Below are 22,194 nucleotides of genomic sequence, written 5' to 3'. Positions count from 1 at the left end.
TCAGATGCATGATCTCGAACGATTTTTAATCCAGAAGAACAACCACTCACACAAGCAACACAATTAGGGATGGCATGTAAATTTTCTAATTCTTCCCAAATAGCCTTCAACTTAGTAAAATAAGAGGTGACAGAGAGATCACCTTGTTTGAGCGCATAGAATTCCTCTTTCAACTCACCTACTCGAAAAACATCTCCATGCGAATAACGATGCTTCAAATCGTTCCATAAATCTGGAGCTGAACTAATCCACATCACGCTTTTAGCGATCTCAGGACTGAGAGAGAGGTTAATCCAAGAGAGAAGAAAATTATTGCACCTATCCCATGCTTCGAAAGTAGGATCGCCTTCGGTCGGTTTCGGAATCGATCCATCAAGGAACTTCACCTTAATCTTCGATCTCAGTGCTCTCCACATGTCATGCGACCACTGGTAATAATTTTGAGGCGTTAGCTGGACGGAATCAGAGAAGTTCCAAGACTTTCACCTGGATGAAGAAAATAAGGACTGATCAGATCAGAAATGGCAGAAGATGAGCTGGATCTGCCGATGTGTGTTTGAAACTGAGAGAATTGACGCATGAAACTAGTGAATCTCTCAAAATCTGCAGCAAAATTCGATGAATGACTCGCATTCGAATCTGATGACTGATCTGCCATTTTTGAATTTGGAGGCTCTAATACCATGTAAAATGGTATCGAGCTTGTAATTTAAATAACTTGCAAGAGCAAGCTTGAAGAGGAGAAGGCTTGTGATGCAGCCTTGAGTAGAGAAAACAGAAGAGAGAAGAACGAGATTGTGATTGAGAAAGAAAGGAATTTTGGAATAATCCAATTGAATTGAAGATTCAAAGCTATATGCAGTATATATAGCTGTACAAATAGGAAAAATTAAATAACTAACTAGTGGTGTAGAATTTAAATCTAACAAACTAACCAACCTGCCAACTATACAAAACAAACTCTAACAGATTGCTATTTTGCTGCATTTCAATTTTATTGGGCAATACAAAGTATGCAGCTGTATTATGTTACAAACGTAAAAGAGAATAAGACGTAAAAGTAGAGGAATTTTATTAATAAAAACTAGGAAAAAAGCAAAGTACAAGTGTTTGAGTTCAGAGGAATTACTTAAGATTCCCAATTTTACTCTGTGATGCCAAGGGGTTGAGAACGTTTTTGGGTTTCTAAGTGTTTTCCAAGAAGAACTGAATTGATTACAATGTTTTCCTAAAGCTCTATTTATAGACTAGCCTAATGTCAGCTGACAGTTACTCTTTGTACACCACTTGTGGAAATTTTGAATTGCACTCTTAACTGTTCCCGCACTTGTTTCCTTGACGACTGTCCTGTACCCTATTTTGACGCTCCATGTTGATAACTGCTCCTGCATATAGCACGTCCTATAATTCAGGCTTAATTCAAATTTTTAATAAAAACTGCTTCTTTGCTAGTGAATTAGAAGCTTCCCCTAATATATTGAATCTGGCTTCATAAGTTAATAATAATATTATCTTATATTTATTTACTTAAAACAAATTATTTTTTTTCTAGGTGATAATAATTTTTTGCCTAACAAAATGCCCCCAAGATTTCTCACTTGAAGATATGCAATGATTGAAAGTGAGAAAACTTAGTTGTTTATTGACATTTTTCTTATTTTTGATATTGAGAGTCAATTAACATTTTAGACACATCCGCTTGACAGATTAAATGCCTACTAGTAATAGACTAAACAGAATTTCTAAGTCTATAAAATTTTTACATTAATAGTTGAACTGTCAATGGGGTCTATTCTTTTGTATGAAATTTTTAAGTGTGTCAAATGATATCTGTTCTAATTTCGACACATTCAATGTGTATCATTTGACCTTTGTTTTGACCTTTAATATTTCAATTAAGAGTTTTTTGACACACACTTTCATTGTTTTAATTGACATAATTTTTCTAACTTCAGAAGTAACAGAATCTTAACTTCGTGAAGTTGTTTCTTTCATATATTAAACTCTAGGTGTCAATTAAATTTGATAAAATTTCTAATCCTATAAAATCTCCACACTAACATTCTAATAGTTTTGACTCCAAGCGCTAATAGACTCAACAGAATTTCTAAGTCAATCAGCCTTTTGTATTTATGAAGTACATACCCAAATGTCAATAAGAGATTATTTTTGTCCAAGATTTTAAACTTGATGCATTTTTTTAAATAAAACCATAACAAGGTAAATAAAAGTTAGAACTAAAAGACAAGAAAGAAATAAAAATTTAAAAGATAAAAAAAATGAAAAAAAAAAAAGGAAGTCAAAGACGACTAGGATGAATAAAAAAGAAAAAGAGATAGAGAAACAGAGTAAGAAGAGAGAAAAGAAAAAGTAAAGATCAGAATGAAAGAGAGAAAAAAATGAAAACCAATAATAAACAAAAAAGATGAGATTATTTTTTTTATCATATTTTTTTTGTTTATCAAAATTAAACCCTTATTTGCAGACAAGTCATTTATCTTATACTTTAGAAATTTCTTTTCGATCATTCTCTATATGGCTTATTTAATGAGATGTTTGATGAATATTCAATCTATCTTTTATCATCTCTTTATACTTTGCTTCCTTCTCAGCTTTTAACTGTTCAATTTGTCTAATATATTTAGTAAGTTGAGTCATGTCATGATAGTATTGATTTACAAGTTTCTTTCTAACTCCAAATTCTAATCCATTTATGGCAATTTTGACAATTTCAGAGTCTGAAACTGGAGTACAGCATCTATTTCTCATATTTTTTAATCTAGCCAAATACTTATCAATCGATTCTCCGACATTGTGTTTGATGGAGAATAAATCATTTAAACTAATTCTTAATTCACTACGAAAAAATTGTTTATGAAAATCTTTTTCTAATTGCCTCCAAGAGTGAATTGAATTTGGCTTTAGATCAGAAAACCATATAAAGGCATTTCTTGTTAATGAGGAGGGAAATAATTTCATCTTTAAATACTCATTTGATGCCACTTCATTGATTTCGACAGTATAGCGAGAAATGTGCTCTACTGACGATTATTCATCTTCCCCAGAAAATGTAGTTAATGACTTAGGAAACTTCCATCCCTTAGGTAATTCAGTTTGTTGGATAAATTTAGGAAAAGGAGACATAAACTGAGGTTGATTTGTACATCCAACACTAAATTCCAATCTTTTTAGAATTTATTCAATCACTTGATTGACATCTTGCTCCCCAATATTATTTTGCCCAAGTCTTTCCAACATATTATCAGCATTTTGACCATATCTAGACATATGAACATTATAATTAGGAATTGCTCCATCATTTTAGTTGACATCATTGAATCCTAAACCATAGTTGTCATTTTCTTCTAAATTTACCACAGTAGCAATTCTATTAACTTGCCTATTTAACTGTTCAATTCTAGTATTTGTGTTTTTTAAGAAAAGATTCAAAACAGTCACCATTTGATGAGTTAACATGTTTACTATATCAGGGTAGCTTTCACCCATCAGTTGCCTAATGTTTGCTAAAGATTCGACAGTTTGACTAGATTGATTAACAGGCATTGCTCTTGACATATCAGAAAATACAAGTCTGAAATTTTCTACCCTAGTGACAGTGGATGTAGTAGAATTAGATGCACTGTTATTTCCTGCATTAATAGCATGTAAAAAATTTTGTTGTGACATGTGTGAACCTGATACCCCAGAAACAGGTACATTTGACATGCCATATGGATTTTGATAAATAGGATTTTGAAAAGTTGAGTAGAGAGGCATGGGCAATCCTTATGTCACCATGGGGGGACATACCCCGGTGGCAAGCCTTATGGCGGCCACCCCACAGTATTTATGTGAGTTGCATTTAACCCTATATGGGTATGGCCAACGCCATCATGCCTCACTGGCAGCAAGGTAGGTTCTGTGTTTGGAATTACAGGAGAATTTTCGGATTCATTTCCTCTAATCTCATCATTGGAAGTAGAAGAAGATGCTGCAGAAGTATTTGACATGTCAACTGACGCTGATTTCCTTGGCTCTGGATGCACGAACTTACCATTGCGCAACTACATGCAAATTCAAAACTCTTGGTTTTCCTTTTGACAATTACAATCTATTGACAATGTCCCACTGGGCATGCCAATTTGTTTTACTCAAATTTTTGTTAATGTTTAAAATAAAAATGTGGGTATCTCAATGTCGCAATTGTAACGTCAAATAAAATTAAAAGGAATAAAAGTAACAAATAAACATATAAATGCAAGGTGCCGGTGGCAAAGTAAACTGCAGTAATTGAAACAAATAGGAAATTAAAAAGAAGATGAAGGAAGAAACATGAACATAAAAGAGAAGAAGACGTAAAAGTAGAGGAATTTTATTAATAAAAACTGGGAAAAAAGCAAAGTACAAGTGTTTGAGTTCAGAGGAATTACTTAAGATTCCCAATTTTACTCTGTGATGCCAAGGGGCTGAGAGCGTTTTTGGGTTTCTAAGTGTTTTCCAAGAAGAACTGAACTGATTACAATGTTTTCCTAAAGCTCTATTTATAGACTAGCCTAATGTCAGCTGACAGTTACTCTTTGTACACCATTTGTGGAAATTTTGAATTGCACTCTTAACTGTTCCTGCACTTATTTCCTTGACGACTGTCCTGTACCCTATTTTGACGCTCCATGTTGATAACTGCTCATGCATATAGTACGTCCTATAATTCAGGCTTAATTCAATTTTTGAATAAAAACTACTTCTTTGCTAGTGAATTAGAAGCTTCCCCTAATATATTGAATCTAGCTTTATAAGTTAATAATAATATTATGTTATATTTGTTTACTTAAAAACAAATTATTTTTTTCCTAGATGATAATAATTTTTTGCCTAACACATGTAATCATAAAAGTTGAGCATAGTCAAGGTCAAATCTCATTCCTTTGGTATGTGGTTCATTCTGCCGGAAGTATGACCTTGATCAATCAATAAGGCTTAAGACTATTGACAATGTGCACCCAAAAAAATAAATGGATACACAAATGTCACGGGTCAATAGTCAAATTGGTCTTCGAATAATTTTTTTAATCAAATTAGTTTTTGAAAGATTTAACATCAATCTCGTTTGTCCTTTCATTTTTGGGCTACCAGTTTTCGTCAATGGGAGTATACATGGACTGTTAACGGACAACTCAGTAGTGACCAAAATGACGCCATTTTGCACAAATACCCTATTACTGAAGTAACTCTCCCATTGATTTGCTACTTTCCCCTTTTCACTACCACTTTTTCTCTTTTCACCCAAAACCAATGCAAAATCACCCAAAACAGAGTGAGAAGACGAAGTTGCTCCGACCGGCCGTGGAAGCAACGACTGACGACGCTGTTCGTAGTGCGACCGCTTCTCCTCGTCGCGGTCTGAAGGCCACCACTCTTCTGCGGTAGTAGGCACCATTTCGGGTAAAAGGTAAAAACCCATTGCTCCGCGAGTTCCTTCTCCTTTTTTTTTGTATGAATGTGTGGTATGATATCCATTGATTTTGAATGTTGATTGATTTCGTGTTAGGGTTTTTGTGTTGGGGGTAGTTGTTGCTACGGTTTTGCAATGATTTACACGTTTTGTATATTGAAAATATTGGATGCTCTGTTTTCATATGGCCGAATGCAATGTGTGTGGATAGATAAAATTTTTTGTTTTGTTTAGTTCATATAAAAGTCTGGGTTTGGAGAGATAGTGTTTTTTTTCCGATTAAAGTAGTGATTGGAGTTTTGTTGTTGAAACATAAATAAATTGTATACAAAAATAAAAATAATGAAAAATAGAATGCACTGTGTGATTTACTATTGCTAATTTTAATTTGTAGATGAAAAATCATCCAATGACATTTATTTTTTATTATGGTAAAAAGTTTAAAAATGATGAAAATGGATCAAAAATTTATGAATTAGACAATACAGGATATTTTCAGAAATTGAAGGAGATACTTTAGATGTTTTCTTTGTAAAGGGATATTATAAAGAATTAGGATATTCAAAAATGAATGGTTGTTGCTAAAAAGTACTCGAAATGTCACTTAAGGTTGAGTTGAAGAAATTAGAAATAGATGTTGATTTATTGAAAATGATAAAAGATTGTAGAAGGAATCACTATTCGATCAACATTTAGGCTGGGTTTGGTAAAGTTTTTTCAAGAGGTGCTTGTGCTTTTTAAAAGGACAAGCACTTCATTTTGCGTTTGGTAAATTAAAAAGCCCAAGTGCTTGTGCTTACGGTTTTTAAAAGTTAGGGGTGCTTTTGAAAGCACCTAGGAGGGAGCTTTTCAAAGCTGGCTTATGCTTACCAAATTTTTTTTATTTTCCCGCACATATTTCCCGCTATTATATTGCCATTAAAATTCTCGTATATTTCTAACTTCTCATCCTAACCTTGACAAATTCTAACACAATCTTCATATATTTTTTAGTTTTCAACCTAATCTTCACAAATTTCAATACAAATACATCTCTATCACATATTAGGTATGAACTTCTATCTATTTATGTTATTTTTTTTTTGCGTTAATTTTGTATTTTTTCAGTAGATCTATTATGTTTGTTTTTCTCTGTTCTTTGAAACGGGAAGAGGTTGATCTGGTTTATGAAAACCAATCATAAAGTTTTCTTTGCATGAACATTAGTCAAAATTATAATAACAACATGTATATACATATGTAAATATATATATATATATAATTATAAGAGTAGTTTATTTGAGATAAGTGTCCTATTTTTTATGATCTGTAAAGGTGAGCCAATAATATATATAGGTGGATAATGAACGTACCCAGTACTAACATTGGATTACATACAAATTTTATTATTAACTAATGATAAATCTATTTATATTAGTATAGAGAATAAATCAAGTAATAAGTTAATTATTAGTCTCTAAAATTTGAGTTAGTATCAAAATAAAGTGTTAATTAATTCAATTAGAACTCCAAAATTTGATTCATGAATCATATTATCAGTTTATTGTTTCTTGTGATTTTTTTTCAAGTAATGTTAATTAATTATTCTATGATTCTTTTGTTTTTATAATATATCTGGTTCCTGTGTTATTATTGGCCTGCTAGAATAGAATAATATTGTATGTTTATTAGTCTTATTAATTGATAATAATATTTTATAAAGTTTATTATTGTGTAACACATAACAAGTATTTAGGTATATCTGACTTAAAATTTTATGATTTACTTTGTTTTCAATCTTTTAATTTTTGTATGAACTTATGGAATAATTTTTGTTATCATATGATAAGTTTTGATGGATACAACAATGAATTTGATCACATCTAAAGAAAAAAATGATGGAAAAGAAATTGCACAATGGAACAAAAATCTAGTAGATATCTTTTGTGCTTTGTGTGTGAAAAGTATTGAAACTGGTAGCAAACCGGGCACACATTTTGATATCAAAAGTTGGAAACAATTGATAGCTGAATTCACAAAAGCTACGAGAAAAGAATATAATAGAAAACAATTGAGAAACAAATGGGATCAGTTGAAAGTAGATTAGAAGAATTGGAAGCAATTGAAAGGGAATGAGACTGGACTTGGATGGGATTCTGCTAAAAAGACAATTGATGCAAGTGAAGAGTGGTGGGCTAAAAAATTAGCGGTTAGTATTCTTAAGTTTAGTTTGGTAAGCATAGTAGCATACATATTGATATATATATAATTAGTACTAAGTATCAATATTTTATGTAGGTTATTCCAAAGGCTAAAAAATTTAGAAAAGAAGGGATTCATCCAGATTTTGAAGCAACATTGGATAGGATGTTTCAAAGAACAGCTGCAACAGGAGAAGATGCTTGGACTCCATCTTCCGGAATAGTTCCTTCTTCAATTGAGAAAGATACACAACTTGAAGATAGTGAGGATTCTGATATAGGGCCTGAGTCTAGTGTTATAAACATTAAAAAAAAAAGGGAAAATTTCACTAATGCTAATACTTACAAGAAAGCAAAAAAAAAAGTTGGAGGTGCTCAGAAATTGTCACACCAAATTGATAGACTTTGTGAGGCTGTGGAACGTAGGAGCTCCAATAAAAATGATACTTTGGGACCTAGTATAACTCAAGCAATAGAAGAACTTGATGCTATACCGGATATAGATCCACTTGGACAAATTTATATGTTTGCAACTCGACTCTTCTTGGATAAAGATAAAAGAGAGTTGTTCGTTGCCTTAAAGCATAATGAAGTTAAAGTTGCGTGGTTAATGAACGAAAAGAATGTCCAAGAGGAGAAGGAGAACAGTTTATTTACAAAGCTTTTTTAAGATTTTTTTACATTCATTTTATATAGACTATGAGTTGTGTCTGCTATTTACATTCATTTGCTTGGATTTGTTTATTTTATTTGATCTTTTTTATTGCAAATAAAAATTACAATACTTTCATTTCTTGATATATTATTCTATTTTTTTAATCCTTGTGTTCTTTCTTTTAATATAATTATTATACAGTGCATTGGAATATGGAAATTGATTATGATGAAGAGGAAGAGGAAGAATTTGATCGAGTTTTAACTTCCACAGTATGTTTGGTCTTCCAATATTATAATAAATATATCTGTAAAAGACCATGCATGACTTCTACACAAACAGGAAACAAATGGCTTAAAGAGATATTAGAAGGGAATAATAGTCGTTGTTGCAGCATGTTTAGGATGGAAAAAGATGTTTTCAAAAGACTATGCTATGATTTGGAAACAAACTATGGTTTATGTGCCTCAAGGAGAATAAGTGCTGCAGAAATACTAGTAATGTTCCTATTTGTACTAGGAGGTGGAAACTCAAATAAGTCAACTAAGGAGCGGTTTCAACATTCCGGTGAAACAATAAGTCGAAAATTTGAAGAAGTGCTACAAGCTGTGTGCAAAATGGCCATAGACATTATACAACCAAAGGATCGTGATTTTAAAGAAGTGCCTACAAAATTAAGGAATGATGATAGATATTGGCCTCATTTTAAGGTAATTTATATATTATTTATTTTAAAAAATATTATAAATAATTACAAAAAAATAATTATCTTTCATTGCATGTGTTGGTATTAAATTTGTTTTATAATATTTGTAAAATTGATACTCTAATCATGTTAATCATAGGATGCAATTGGTGCTATAGATGGAACTCATGTGCCAGTGATTGTGTCTACTGAAGACCAAATTCGATTTATTGGTAGAAAAGAAATTCCAACCCAAAATGTTATGGCTGCATGTAATTTTGATATGGAATTTACTTTTGTTTTGGCCGGTTGGGAAGGGACAGCTCATGACACGAGTATTTTTACATGCAATTGGTACATCTGAGTTGAACTTTCCAAAACCTCCACCAGGTAATACTTGATTATCTTTAAGATTAAATTATATACTCCATATATAGATTTAATTTCTTATCATGTTTTTTTTCATTTAATAATATACAGGTAAATACTATTTAGTAGATGCAGGCTATCCAGAAAAGAAAGGTTATCTAGGACCATACAAAGGAGCAACATATCATTTGTCAGAATTTCGTCGTGTTAATGGACCTTCTGGATACTACGAAATATATAACTATGCTCATTCTTCACTTAGAAGCGTGATAGAACGTACATTTGGAGTTTGGAAAAAGAGATGGAAAATTTTACGAGATATGCCTAGTTTTAGTTATAAAAAATAAATTCAAATTGTTATTGCAACAATGGCTCTGCATAACTACATTAGACGTTATTCTACAAGTGATCGTAAGTTTAAAAAATATGATCAGATGGACGTTGAGCTTGAAGAAGAAGATGGATATGGCGATGAAGGTGAAGCTGAAAATGGAGTTGAAAAAGTTGGAGATGAATTTCTTGGAACTATGGAGATGGTTCGAAATAATATAGCATCAAGTTTGATTGGTGGAAAAAATTAGGTTATAGTGATTTAGATAATTTAGTATTTTTAGTAATGATGTTTAGGATAAAATAAATTTTTATGATACTTATATAAAATTTTAAAGTTAAAAAATAAAAAAATTTATTTATTATATTTATGTTTATTATGAATTTTTTATTTTAACATTATTTTATTTTAAAATATTATATAAATTTTTAAAAAATTTGAAAAAAGGAATTATTTTTTGTTATAAACATGTTTATTATAATTTTTTTAACTTTTAAAAGCTGTTTTACCAAACACAATTGTGGTGCTTGTACTTATTAAAAGTCATTTTTAATTTGATTTTACCAAACGCAAGTGCTGCAGCTTTTAAAAAGCTATCTTTTAAAAGACAGCTTTCATAAGTTACTTTTAAAAAGCAAAAGCTTTACCAAATCCAACCTTACTTTGTACATATCCCACATATTAGAGTGTATGAGTGAGGAGGATGATGAATTAGTTATATTAGAGACCCAAGGCCACAAATAAAAGATACTGTTTAAAGCCTAAATCACAGCCCAACAATATACCACCACAGCCAATGTTCCAGCCCAAACCGTAGCTCATGTGTCGGCCCAAATCACAACCTGAAACACAAATAATTTTTTCACAACCAGCTCTTGAATTCCTTATCTCATCCATCAAAGTTTTCTAACCAAAAAAGTTTTCTAACCAACCCTTGAAAGTTTATTCCCAACCACCCAAGACTCGCAGCCAACCCTCAAAATCTTATTCCCAACCCCCCAACCCTCGTAGCAACACTTGAAGACTTCTTTCCAGCAATCCAAAAAGTATGTTGTTGGAGATAAAAATAAAAAACCAGTGAAGAGCACCTGACAAGGGCAGGTAGAATTGTTACTCCAGCTCCATTTCAAGAAAATAATGACTCTCATGATTCATACGAGAATACTGAAGATAGTCTCTATAAGTCTTCAAAGATCTTGAGAGATGGATATGAGGACACCAATTCTGCTACTGCAAAGAAATTAATTAGCTTAATAACTTTTGTGCCACCTCCTGAATTCAAACGCCCAAAAAAAAAAAAAAATGTTTGAGATGGATTGAGTAATAAAGGCTGAATTATGTATTTTATAAAGTGCTAAAAATTAGAAGCTTTGCTAAGTATTTTGTAAAATTTTATTTATCTTTACCTAGTCTAAAATTAACTTAATGCTTGATATTATGAAGACTTGGACTTGGTTAAGGGGAATGGTATTATTTTAAAGATTATGTTAACATACTTATATAGATATGCAAATGCTTCAATTTTAATATATATGATTAGACTTAATTTATCTTATAAGTAATTAAGTGTTTATTTTTATTTACTTATTTCTAGAGTGGTGTAAAAATTAGTTAAAATAATGTCAAAAAATACAAGTTGCATGATTATTAATGGAAAGGAAAAAATTGTCCAACCTCATTTACTAAATTTTACCAATATTTTTAACAAGATCTAACAAAATAACAAAATCACCAATATTTTTATAAATTTTTTACTTTCTCTAAGATGACATTCAAAGTGCCTCAACCACTAACATAAGCACTATCTTGGATAAATATAAAAATAATCAACATCTGACTTTAACTTCTAAACCATCTATTCTTCAACCGAATTTCATTTTTTCAATCTTCATAGTCATTCTAAACTTCAAACTCTAAATTCTGTTTCTGCATCACCATTTATAACTTAAAAAATTTTATATTCATTATCTATCCAACTAAAATAATTACAGTAGTTATCTTTTATTTTGGACAAAGTGTGAAACAAGAACTATTTTGAGAATTAAGATTTATAAAATGGGACTAAGAACTATTTTGGCATAATATAATAAACATATCTTATCAACTTCTATTTGGACACACAGTTGTTAACACAAATACCAGTTAATGATCCACATGTATCGCCATTGACAAAAACTGTTAATCCAAAAACAAAAAGACAAACAAGATTAATGTTAAATCTTTTAGGACTAATTTAATTAAAAGAATTATTTAAAAACAAAAATGTCAATCTTACGATCAGAGACCAATTTGACTTAAAGATCAATTTGACTTTTGACTATTATTTCCAAATGTCACTAAATAAATCATTTTTATTCATACTTGCATATACAAAGACGAAGAATTATGGTACTAGATAATATTACATTCCTCCCCCTCACTACCACTACAAGAGGGAGATCACACACCTTATTGAAAACACCAAATCAAGAAAAAACACAAAATCAAATCACATTTTGATTTTATTAAACTAGAGATCCCTTCTTGGGTGTGTTGGATAATGCTCATGTTCATCTTCGCCCAGACCATTGGAGACCCGACCCGACCCTACCCTGCTACTACAACCCGAACTAGCTCTGCGTACTTTTAACATTGTCCCCAGTAGTCCTCTCTTTTGCAGCTTGGGCTGCCTGCTGGGTCTTGTCCTTTGCTGCTTGGGCTGTTTGGGCCGTCTTGTCCTTTGCAGATTGGGCCTTATCCCCAATGTTTCTCATCATTTGGTTGGTCTTCTCCTGAACCATCAACAATTGGTAGTCACGACCAAAAAAGGAAAACCTATTGTCCTGAACTCTTCACACCAATTATAACAAAAAAAAAAAAAAAAAAACCTCTTCACACCAAAAATAAATAAAGAAAAATCTTAGGGAAAAAAATGTTATGAAACACATTTTCTGATTTTCGTTTGTTTCATTTATAGCAATTAAAACTAAACGTGCTTCTCAAGTTATATACTTAATTTGAACCCTCGTTGAGCAGAAAATCACCATGTTACATAGAAAAATGCACCAGAGAAGAGATCTATGCTACTATACATAATTAAATAATTAATACACAACTAATGACAATTATATAACTTATTTATGCAAATTCAATAACGTGGCTTTTTCCTTTTCAATATTTGGTGATGGAAATATAATGAACATTTGAAATTGCATCATTGCATCGGAAAAAAAAAAGAAATCTGTACTTTTGACTTACCTGAGTTTGGCCTTTGGCCTCACCAGCTTTGAAGCTTTGGTCATGAGATGCCATACTTTCTTGTTCTTGAAAAAGGGTTGTATTTTTCTGATATGTGATTGCAAACACTTTTTGTTGGTGAAGGTGGTTTGAGCTGCAAGCTCCATTTATAGAATCTCTTTGGGGGATGTATGAACATAGGATGAGCACGTGTCCTGCTTGATGACATGTGTCCAGCACGTGCCGCTCTTTGGCTACAGGGCATGAATTGTAGTGGCCTGGAGACTGGAGAGGAATAGGGTCATGTGAATAACTGAATATTTATAAGAATATATAATACATATAAATAAGATGATTGAGTGAAAATTTGAATATAAATGTTTATCATTTGTAAATATTTTTATTATTACTAAATTAATAATTTAATTCACCAATTATAAATAAATAATATTTAATATTATAAAATGTGAAAAGTCTGAATGTTATTTTTGAATAAAAATAAATTTATCTTTTATAGATTAAATAGGATAAGATCACTCGAGTTTGAGAGACTTAGAGCGAAAATAGAAGTATAGACGATAGAACACTAAACGCGCAAGTGGAATTTACGACCCTACCCTTCCATTATGACCCGTAAGAGGATGGATCTGAATGAAGTAAATGAGCGGTGCGTTTCAGGATGAGGCTTAATCGAAAAGGATCATGAGGATCCTCGTCCTTTCTTAGACGGTTTGTAGGTTTTTATTTGCTTTTTGGAACATATCGTCACAATTTTGAAGATGTCCAGACTCTACTTTATTGCTTCGGTTAATCAAGTATTTGGAATTTTGATATTTTCACTAATTTGAATGAATGAATACCAATTTTATACCATATTTTTTGGCTTTCCTTTAGTGTCAAATTTTTTGGCTTTCCTTTAGTGTCAAATTTTTGTTCCACGGTATCCCTCAACCTAATAGGTCAAGGATTAATTCGTCGCAATTTAAACTTCTAGCTGCATGTTTAATGTAATAAAAAAAATTGAACTTAGTCAAGGTCAAAAATTCATTCCTTTGGTACGCTGTTCAGTTTGCTAGAAGCATGACCTTGATCATCAATAAGACTTAGACTAATGATAATTTGCAATGCATTCAATAAATAAATAAATAAACAAAATAGAAACACAAATACCAATAAAACGAAAATCTCAACACTGATGGATTAAGATAATATTACGATATTATAACATGACATTTTTCTTCATACTTGCATATACAAAGTAGAAGAATTGTGGTACTAAGACTAGATAATAGTACATTCCTTCCCTCATTACTACTAATACAAGAGGGAAGAAATCACACACCTTATTGAAAACACCAAATTAAGAAAAACACAAACAATTTTGATTTTTTAAACTAGTGATCCCTTCTTGGGTGTTCATGTTCATCTTCATGTGGCGCCATTCCAAATGTTTGTTTCACAGCATCAGCAGCACCTTGTGCCATGCCTTTAACCTTTTCCCCAGTTTGCTGAAGGAACCCACCAGCATTGTCCTTACCGGCCTGGGCCGATTCCCTAGTGGCCTGGCCCATTTCTGATGCTTTATCTCTTGTTGCGCCAGCAGTGTTTTGGGCCTTCTCCCTTGTGTTTTGGGCCGTGTCACTAGTCCTGTCCCTTGCAGTTTGGGCTGCCTGCTGGGTCTTGTCCTTTGCTGCTTGGGCTGTTTGGGCTGTCTTATCCCATGCAGAATGGGCCTCTTGGGCTGTCTTGTCCTTTACAGCTTGGGCCTTGTCCCCAATGTTACTCATCATCTGGTTGGTCTTTTCCTAAATCATCAACAAATGCTATTGAGTTTATAATCTTCAGACTTAAAAAACAAAGTTGAGGGAAAAAAAAATGTATTCAATGTAATATATTTTTTCAATCGAAAATGTTTGGTAACAAAAAAAATTAGCTAAAAACAGCAATAATTTGTCTTATTCAATATTCATTAATTGTTACGACAATTAATTAATGCTAAATAAAGTAAATTCTGTCTGTTTTTTTATGTCTACCTAGCATAAAGAATGAATATATACATAAAATTACAGAATATTAACGTATTTGATAGTAAAATTATATTTTCTTTTCTAAAAAATTAATAGAACTACATATTTGATAGTAAAATTATATTTTATTTTACAAAAGTAATGAAACCCAAGTAACTAAGATGGTGACTTAGTTACGTGAAATTGATATTTAAAAATAATTTAACAAATTATTAATATCGATTCCTTCCGACTCTTTTTATGTATTTTTTTTATAGAGTTATTATGTACGAAAATAGACACTTTTTTTTTCCTTTTATAACTATTAAAACTACACGTGATTCTCAAGTTATAGACTTGCATTGAACCCTCAATGAGCAGAAAAATTCATAACTTACGAATTATTTATGTGAATATAATAATAATGTGGCTTTTTTATAATCAATATCTGGTGATGGATATATAATGAACATTTGAAATTGCATCATTGCATAAAAAAGACATGAAATATGATACTTTAGACTTACCTGAGTTTGGCCCTTGGCCTCACCAGTTCTGAAGCTTTGATCATGAGATGCCATATTTTCTACTTGAAAAAGGGTTACAGTTTGGAAGAGGATATAATAAGTGTCACTATTTGTGATTATGTGAATGCAAACAGTTTTTGTTGGTGGAGGTGGATTGAGCTGCATGCTCTATTTATAGAATCTGATTGGGGTGTGTATGATGACCACGTGTCCTACTTCATGACACGTGTTCAGCACGTGCCACTCTATGGCTACAGGGCATCAATTGTAGTGCCGAGGGATGGATTTGGATGACGCAATGAACGTGTAGAATTTTGCCACGTGTTCATAGCATTGAATTATCATAATTTAATAATCATTGGGAGACGTTGGATTTCATGAGGCGCACAGATGATGTATCCAACTATCCATAACTCATCATGCCTCATGAAGACATGAACTACACGCAACTGCTTCTTTTTTTTCTTTGTTTTCTTATATTTTTGGTTTGGAGTTGCTTTAAGAAAATTTCAATTTTTTCTTTAATGTTTAGTTTTATTTGATACATTTAAATAAATTATAACTTTAATTATACTATTAATTCTTTTATCGTTTAGATGTGGTCAATTTTTTTTTTCGATAGCATCTTTATGTCATATGGTCACTATTCTAATCCGGTCATCATTTGTTACCCGTATAATAATAATAATAATAATAATAATAATAATAATAATAATAACAACGTAAAATCATTAAGCTTTAAGAGTAGTACACAAAAAAATATAATAATTAACCTACTATTATGTCTCAAAAATAAAGTTAAATTAAATGCTATTATCTATAATGAGATTTGTTAGAATTATAACTATTTATGTTATTTTTTTATTAGTTTAAATTTTTAGGATTAGTAATTTTATAACATTGTATTAGAATTTCATGTTTAAAAAAATAATCTAGACTTCAATTTTTAGTGAATTCTAAAAATAAAAAAATATAATTATTCATATATCGTCTCTTCTTATTAGTTTACACTTTTAAAAATACGAGTAATTTTATGACAAATTTTAAAATATATTAACTACATAATTTAGTTTGAAATATTCTAAATCTCAAATTAACCCTAACCCTTTATTAGCTACCACCATTGGAAACCATTTCTAAATTGTGGACAGAAATAGACACATGTCATCGATCATAGAGTATGTATAAATTTCAGTTCTAAAATCATAATAGATTAAAAATGTGACCCCATATAGATACATATATTCCAGTACCTAGAGAGATTAATTAATTGTGCACAACAATGACAAACGAAATCATTGGGCAAACCCAGGTATGAATCCCAAAATCAATCACATTTGAATGTGGTATCATCAACGATCTTGTTTTATGAGAATGTAAATAATACACCAACAATCAACATATATAAAGTTGTTCATTATTGAAAAAAATGATATATATATATATATATATATATATATATATATATATATATATATTGCTGGCATCAAATTCAATAGAAAAAATTATGTCGAACAAAAAACTAAACAGAAATAAATTAACGATAGAATAATTAAATAGCCTGATAGAATGATTAGATTGAGAAAATATTAAAAAATAGAGAAAATTCAACTCCCCACTCCTGCGAGATGCTAAAATGACACTCTCATTTCCTCTATTTTATAAATGTACATTCTCTTCCATTCTAACTTTTAAAAAATTTCCTCTTTATTAATCCATTTTAAACTTTTTGTGTTAACTAATGTTAACTTTATCCATTTTTTAAGAAAAAATAAATTATTTTTTAAAAAAATACCCATTAACAAAAATTTTATTTTTTATCATTAAATTTTGCTTACCAAAATACTCTTTAATAAATTATTCTTTTATTGATTAAGTTGTATTTTTAAAAAAAATTAATAATTATATTATTTTTTTCTAAAATATCCTTCAATAATTTTTTAATTATTAAATTATAATTTTACCAAAATTTTATTTAAAAAATAATATGCTAAAATGACTGATTCTAACAAATTAACTGCATGTCTTGGCTGAATATATTAATAGTGTGTTTGTTTGCATTTGAATTTTATGATGATATATATAGACGGGAGAGCAAGTCAAAAACGTTGCACAAGAAGCAACCAGAACCACGACGGTAAAAGCCACTCTTGGAATGAACGATGAAAGCAGCACCAACAACAAGCCAAATTCTAAGCTTTGAAATTCTCAAATAAGTGTTGCATTTACTTGTTCGGTTATTTAATTTAGAGAAATGTTAGTAAAACCATCGGAATAAAGATGTCTAATCTCGTCTATCAAATAAATTATCATAAATTAACTAAATTTTTGACGCGTAACATAGGTTAAAGGTATTGTTATATTCTTAAAATCGTTAATTTAACTCTGATACTAATTTTTTAATTTATTTAAAGTTTAAATTTTTAACAAAAAATTTATTAAAAGATTATTTTATTTTTTAATTTTTTTATAAAATTTATAGTAATATCTTTCTACATTCATTTTATTATTATTTTGATATTTTTTTATTTTGTGAATTTAATAATTTTTTATAAATTGAGTTTTTATTTTCAATTTTTATAATTTTTTAATAATTTTTTATTTCTCTGATTTTTAAAAATTTATATTTTAATCTACTAATTTTTATTACTAATTGTTCTATTTTTAATCTAATAATTCTTATCTATTTTTAAATTCTTTAAATAAAATTTATTATGAAATTAAAATTAAAAAAATATTTTATATTAATTTAAAAAATCCAAAATCATTTAAATCAATATTAGTTAAAATTATTAATATAATTATTTTTTTTAGATCTTTAATATTATTCATAATTTATATTTTATTATTAATCTATGTTTTTAGAATATATTTTTTAATTATGGTCAAATAAACAACTTTAAAAAATTATTTTTATTATTTTTTGTTGTTATTCACAATATCTTCTAATTTAATAGATCAATGATTAATTCATCATAAATCGAAACTTTATTTAAGATGCTGCCACTACCAATAAATTCTGACATGCAGTGTATATGAGTGGTGTACAATATAATACGGTCAATTGTAATATTAATTAGGGTATTAGTTTTGTTGCCTAACACCAATTGTATGTGGTTTTTTTTTTTTTTTTTTTGGTCATAAACCAATTGTATGTGGTTAACTAGTCTCTAGGGCTTTGTTGGGTGGTCCTTGACTATAGGGACCTCAGTCTCAAACCAAACAAAAAAAAAATGTCAGTCCAAGAGAAAAAAAAGTGTTTTGTGTAAGAAAAAGTATATAGAACCGTTAACAAAAAAAATAAATAAATAAATAAATAATATAGTCAAGAATGGAACAACTTAATTAATTATAAATATAGTAATTAGTTTTATTTATTTATGATTTAAAATATTGGTTATTAAATATTTTACCACATTCAAATTAGGAAGAGATACGTTCAGTATCATTGCAACGTAAATCACGAAAACTGATTCAATTAGCTTCCGTCTCTGCACCCTCCTTCCCTCTCCAAATGCCTAAAACATGATAAATCAAAAAATAGATTTAGAATCATCCAATTTACAAAGAAAAAAAACATCTTAATACCTAGCATAAGTACCATTCACGTAGATATTTTAGATTCACTCAAAAGTATTTGGCTGATTTTTTGCTGAAATTATCTTGGTTCCTAATATTATTGTGTGTGTAATATTTTCTAACCGCAAAAAACGTCAATGTATATAGTCTTCTAAGCATGGTCGAGCATTTGAATTGTTTATTTTCCTTGAAATCTTTGTATTATTTTTGCATGCATCGTAAGCTATGCTTGATATTCATAACTCTAATTACCCTTACAATGTTATAAGTGTAACAATAATCCGTTACCATGTTATAACAAACCAAGAATAAGGTTTTATTTAAATGGTGTGATTTCAATGACACTAAATAGAAATATTTATAATAGTTCACTTATACGTTTTTAAATAAATAATAAAAATTAATTTAAAATTTCATCTTATATTTTGTGTATATGCTAAATAATGGAAATATTGTTCAGTATTTTTGTATAAGTATCTCAAATTTAATCAATTATAATGTAAAAAATAGATTATAGTAAAAAAATAGTACAAACTATTGTAGTTTATCATTTTTTTAATTTCACATTAAAAATTGTGAAAATTTAAAATTGTTTTATTTTTTTAAGAACTTGTATAAAAATTGTAACAATTTAAAACCTATAAAAAAAAATAGCAGTTGTCGCAAATTAATTACTTATTTAACAGCAATTATACAACAGTTGTTAAAATGGCCTCAAAATTGTTTATCGATGCCTTAAAGAACATCGGTCTATTAAGCATTGTTAAATCATTTAATGAGAAAAAAATACCGCCACTAAAAATTGTGGAATAGTATTATTGTTCTGACGGACTCTTAAATAAAATTTAAAATTTACATCAAATTAATTTTGTTCTATTGAATTGAAAAAAAACTGTAAAATATATACACACATTAATAAAGATACAATTTGGAAACAGAATATTTATGTATTTTTATTATTTTTTAAAAGTAAAAAAAAAATTGTTTTTATCTTTTTATCTCTCCATTTATATCTTAAAAAAAAAATACAAACACAACCTATTATCATTGATCACGACATTTTTCTCCATATATAGAGTCAAACAAGTATTAGCGATAGCATATACTTGTACAATTTGTTATAACTTAACAAGTTAGTTAGGACCTGAATTAGTTATATTAATTAGTTTGACTAGATGCATGCAGAGTTAGTTAAATCATCACCTTGTATACATATATACACAATTGAGTAAGCCAATTCAGTTTTTGGACTCTCTCACAATCACAGTATTCAACATGGTATCAGAAGTAATTTTTTCTTAAACCTTTCACTCTTCTCCCCTTTCTTCTTCTCCTTCTTTCCCTCTTCTCTCTTCCTTTTTCCTTGACTCACACAACTGAGTTCGATGAGAATGTGTGTGTTTAACCTCTGTTCTTGGTAGAAAAAGCGATTCCGATCAACGAGACTTGGAAAGAAGCATCATTTTTTTTCTTCCCTTAATTCCACCAACCATGGCGCAACCAGCTTCATCTCATCTACGGTTTCTTCAGCTTCATCAATGGCTGTGGATCCTTATAATCTCTCTCCCGCTGATCAACCTGGTCTGATCTTGGTCATTCAACAACTCGCTAAGGACAACTATCATTCTTGGAGCCGCACGATACAGAAAGCCCTCAATACCAAACGTAAGCTTGGTTTCATCACTGGATCGATGCCTAAACCAGATCCAATCATTGAACCAAAGAAATTTGAGAACTGGCAGTCGTGAATGACGTAATAAGCACATGGATTTTGAATTTTGTTAAAAAAAGGAATTGCTACCTCTCTCGTATACACAGATTCTGCAGCGGAGTTGTGGAACAATTTGAAGGAGCATTTTCAACATGGAAATGGCCCTCGCGTGTTCGAATTGAAGTGCGACTTGATGAATCTTCGACAAGGTGTCATGTCTGTGTCACAATACTTCACAAGAATCAAGGTTCTTTGGGAAGAATTGAACTCATATCGCCCGGTGCAATGCAATTGTAGTGATGCGCGTGCCATGCAAGAGTTTCTTCAAACTAAGTGTATCCACTGTTTCCTCATGGGATTGGATGAATCCTTTTCACAGATTCGCGGGCAAATCTTGCTCTTGGAACCTTTTCCCACAATTAACAAAGTCCTTTCTCTTGTAACACAAGAAGAAAAACATAGGGCAATAGGAGCTTCACTCAATTCTGCTTCCCAGAATCAAGTAGCCTTTCTGGCAAGAAATCAGCAACAAACACAATCTCAAGGTCACGGCAGAGGCATGGTGAAGAAAGATAGACCCCTCTGCTCGCACTGTGGAATTCTTGGGCACACTATCAACAAATGTTACAAAATTCACGGTTACCCTCCAAATTTTGGCAAAAAGGAAGGAACATGAAGCCTTCGGTTCATCATGTATCCACATCTCAATCCACTTCAGATGCACAAATCAGCCCAAATTTGACTTCAACATAAGTTCAACAGCTCCTAACCTTGCTGAATAATCACAAGATCCAAGATATTTCATCAAATGAATCAACTAAAGTTTCAACTCCAGCAAGTATCGTTCCCAACGCATCCATGTTAAGGTCAAATTTATATCATAATTCTTGAATTTTGGATAGTGGTGCCACCATTCACATTGCTTGTGATTTATCTCTATTCACCTCAATATATACTTCGAAGAATTTTTTTGTCTCCTTGCCTAATGGTAAAATTTTCTCTGCCAATTTCATAGGTTCAGTTACTCTCAATAAGCATATATCTCTCCAAAATGTGCTTTATGTCCCTAAGTTTCGTGTCAATTTACTTTCAGTTTCAACCTTTCTTGCTAACTCCACAATCACTGTCACTCTTGGTTTTAATTAATTCACTATTCAGGACAACAAGTGTTTGAAGACGATTGGGAAGGGTGACTTGCAACAAGAACTTTACATCTTAAGAGCATAAATCCCAACCAATTCGGCACTGCGTGGTTCACAGAATTCCTCAAATTCTTTTCTTTCTAGTCATATTTCTCATACTGATTTTATCTCAATAAATTTGTGTAGTCCAGATTTATGGCACACACGTCTTGGTCATGTACCTTCTAACATTCTACAACAATTAGCTAGTATTTTGCATTTGTCAAATAAATCAGGTTGTCATACTTGTGAAATCTGCCATTTAGCTAAATTCAAGAAGCTTCCCTTTGAGTCACATAATC

The 22,194-nt window shown here is 30.5% G+C and overlaps 2 protein-coding genes across 2 annotated transcripts; one reads left to right on the top strand and one right to left on the bottom strand.

The window, feature by feature from the left end:
* Window positions 1-14,058: 14,058 nt before the first annotated feature.
* LOC107618995 (uncharacterized) lies at window positions 14,059-15,562 on the bottom strand. Its single transcript, XM_016321199.3, has 2 exons — window positions 15,422-15,562; window positions 14,059-14,693 (listed from the first exon to the last, which is right to left on the bottom strand). The coding sequence occupies exons 1-2, from the start codon at window positions 15,473-15,475 to the stop codon at window positions 14,283-14,285; spliced, it is 465 nt and encodes a 154-aa protein (XP_016176685.3). The 5' UTR covers window positions 15,476-15,562; the 3' UTR covers window positions 14,059-14,282.
* Window positions 15,563-20,538: 4,976 nt separating this feature from the next.
* On the top strand, window positions 20,539-21,387 carry LOC148543525 (uncharacterized). The gene is made up of 2 exons (XM_088498137.1): window positions 20,539-20,665; window positions 20,819-21,387. The coding sequence occupies exons 1-2, from the start codon at window positions 20,539-20,541 to the stop codon at window positions 21,385-21,387; spliced, it is 696 nt and encodes a 231-aa protein (XP_088354263.1).
* Window positions 21,388-22,194: the final 807 nt, after the last annotated feature.

This window comes from Arachis ipaensis, chromosome B9 (genome assembly GCF_059453495.1).
Source record: "Arachis ipaensis isolate K30076 ecotype BB chromosome B9, ASM5945349v1, whole genome shotgun sequence".
NCBI classification, from domain to species: domain Eukaryota; kingdom Viridiplantae; phylum Streptophyta; class Magnoliopsida; order Fabales; family Fabaceae; genus Arachis; species Arachis ipaensis.
This window is presented reverse-complemented; position numbering and strand designations above follow the sequence as displayed.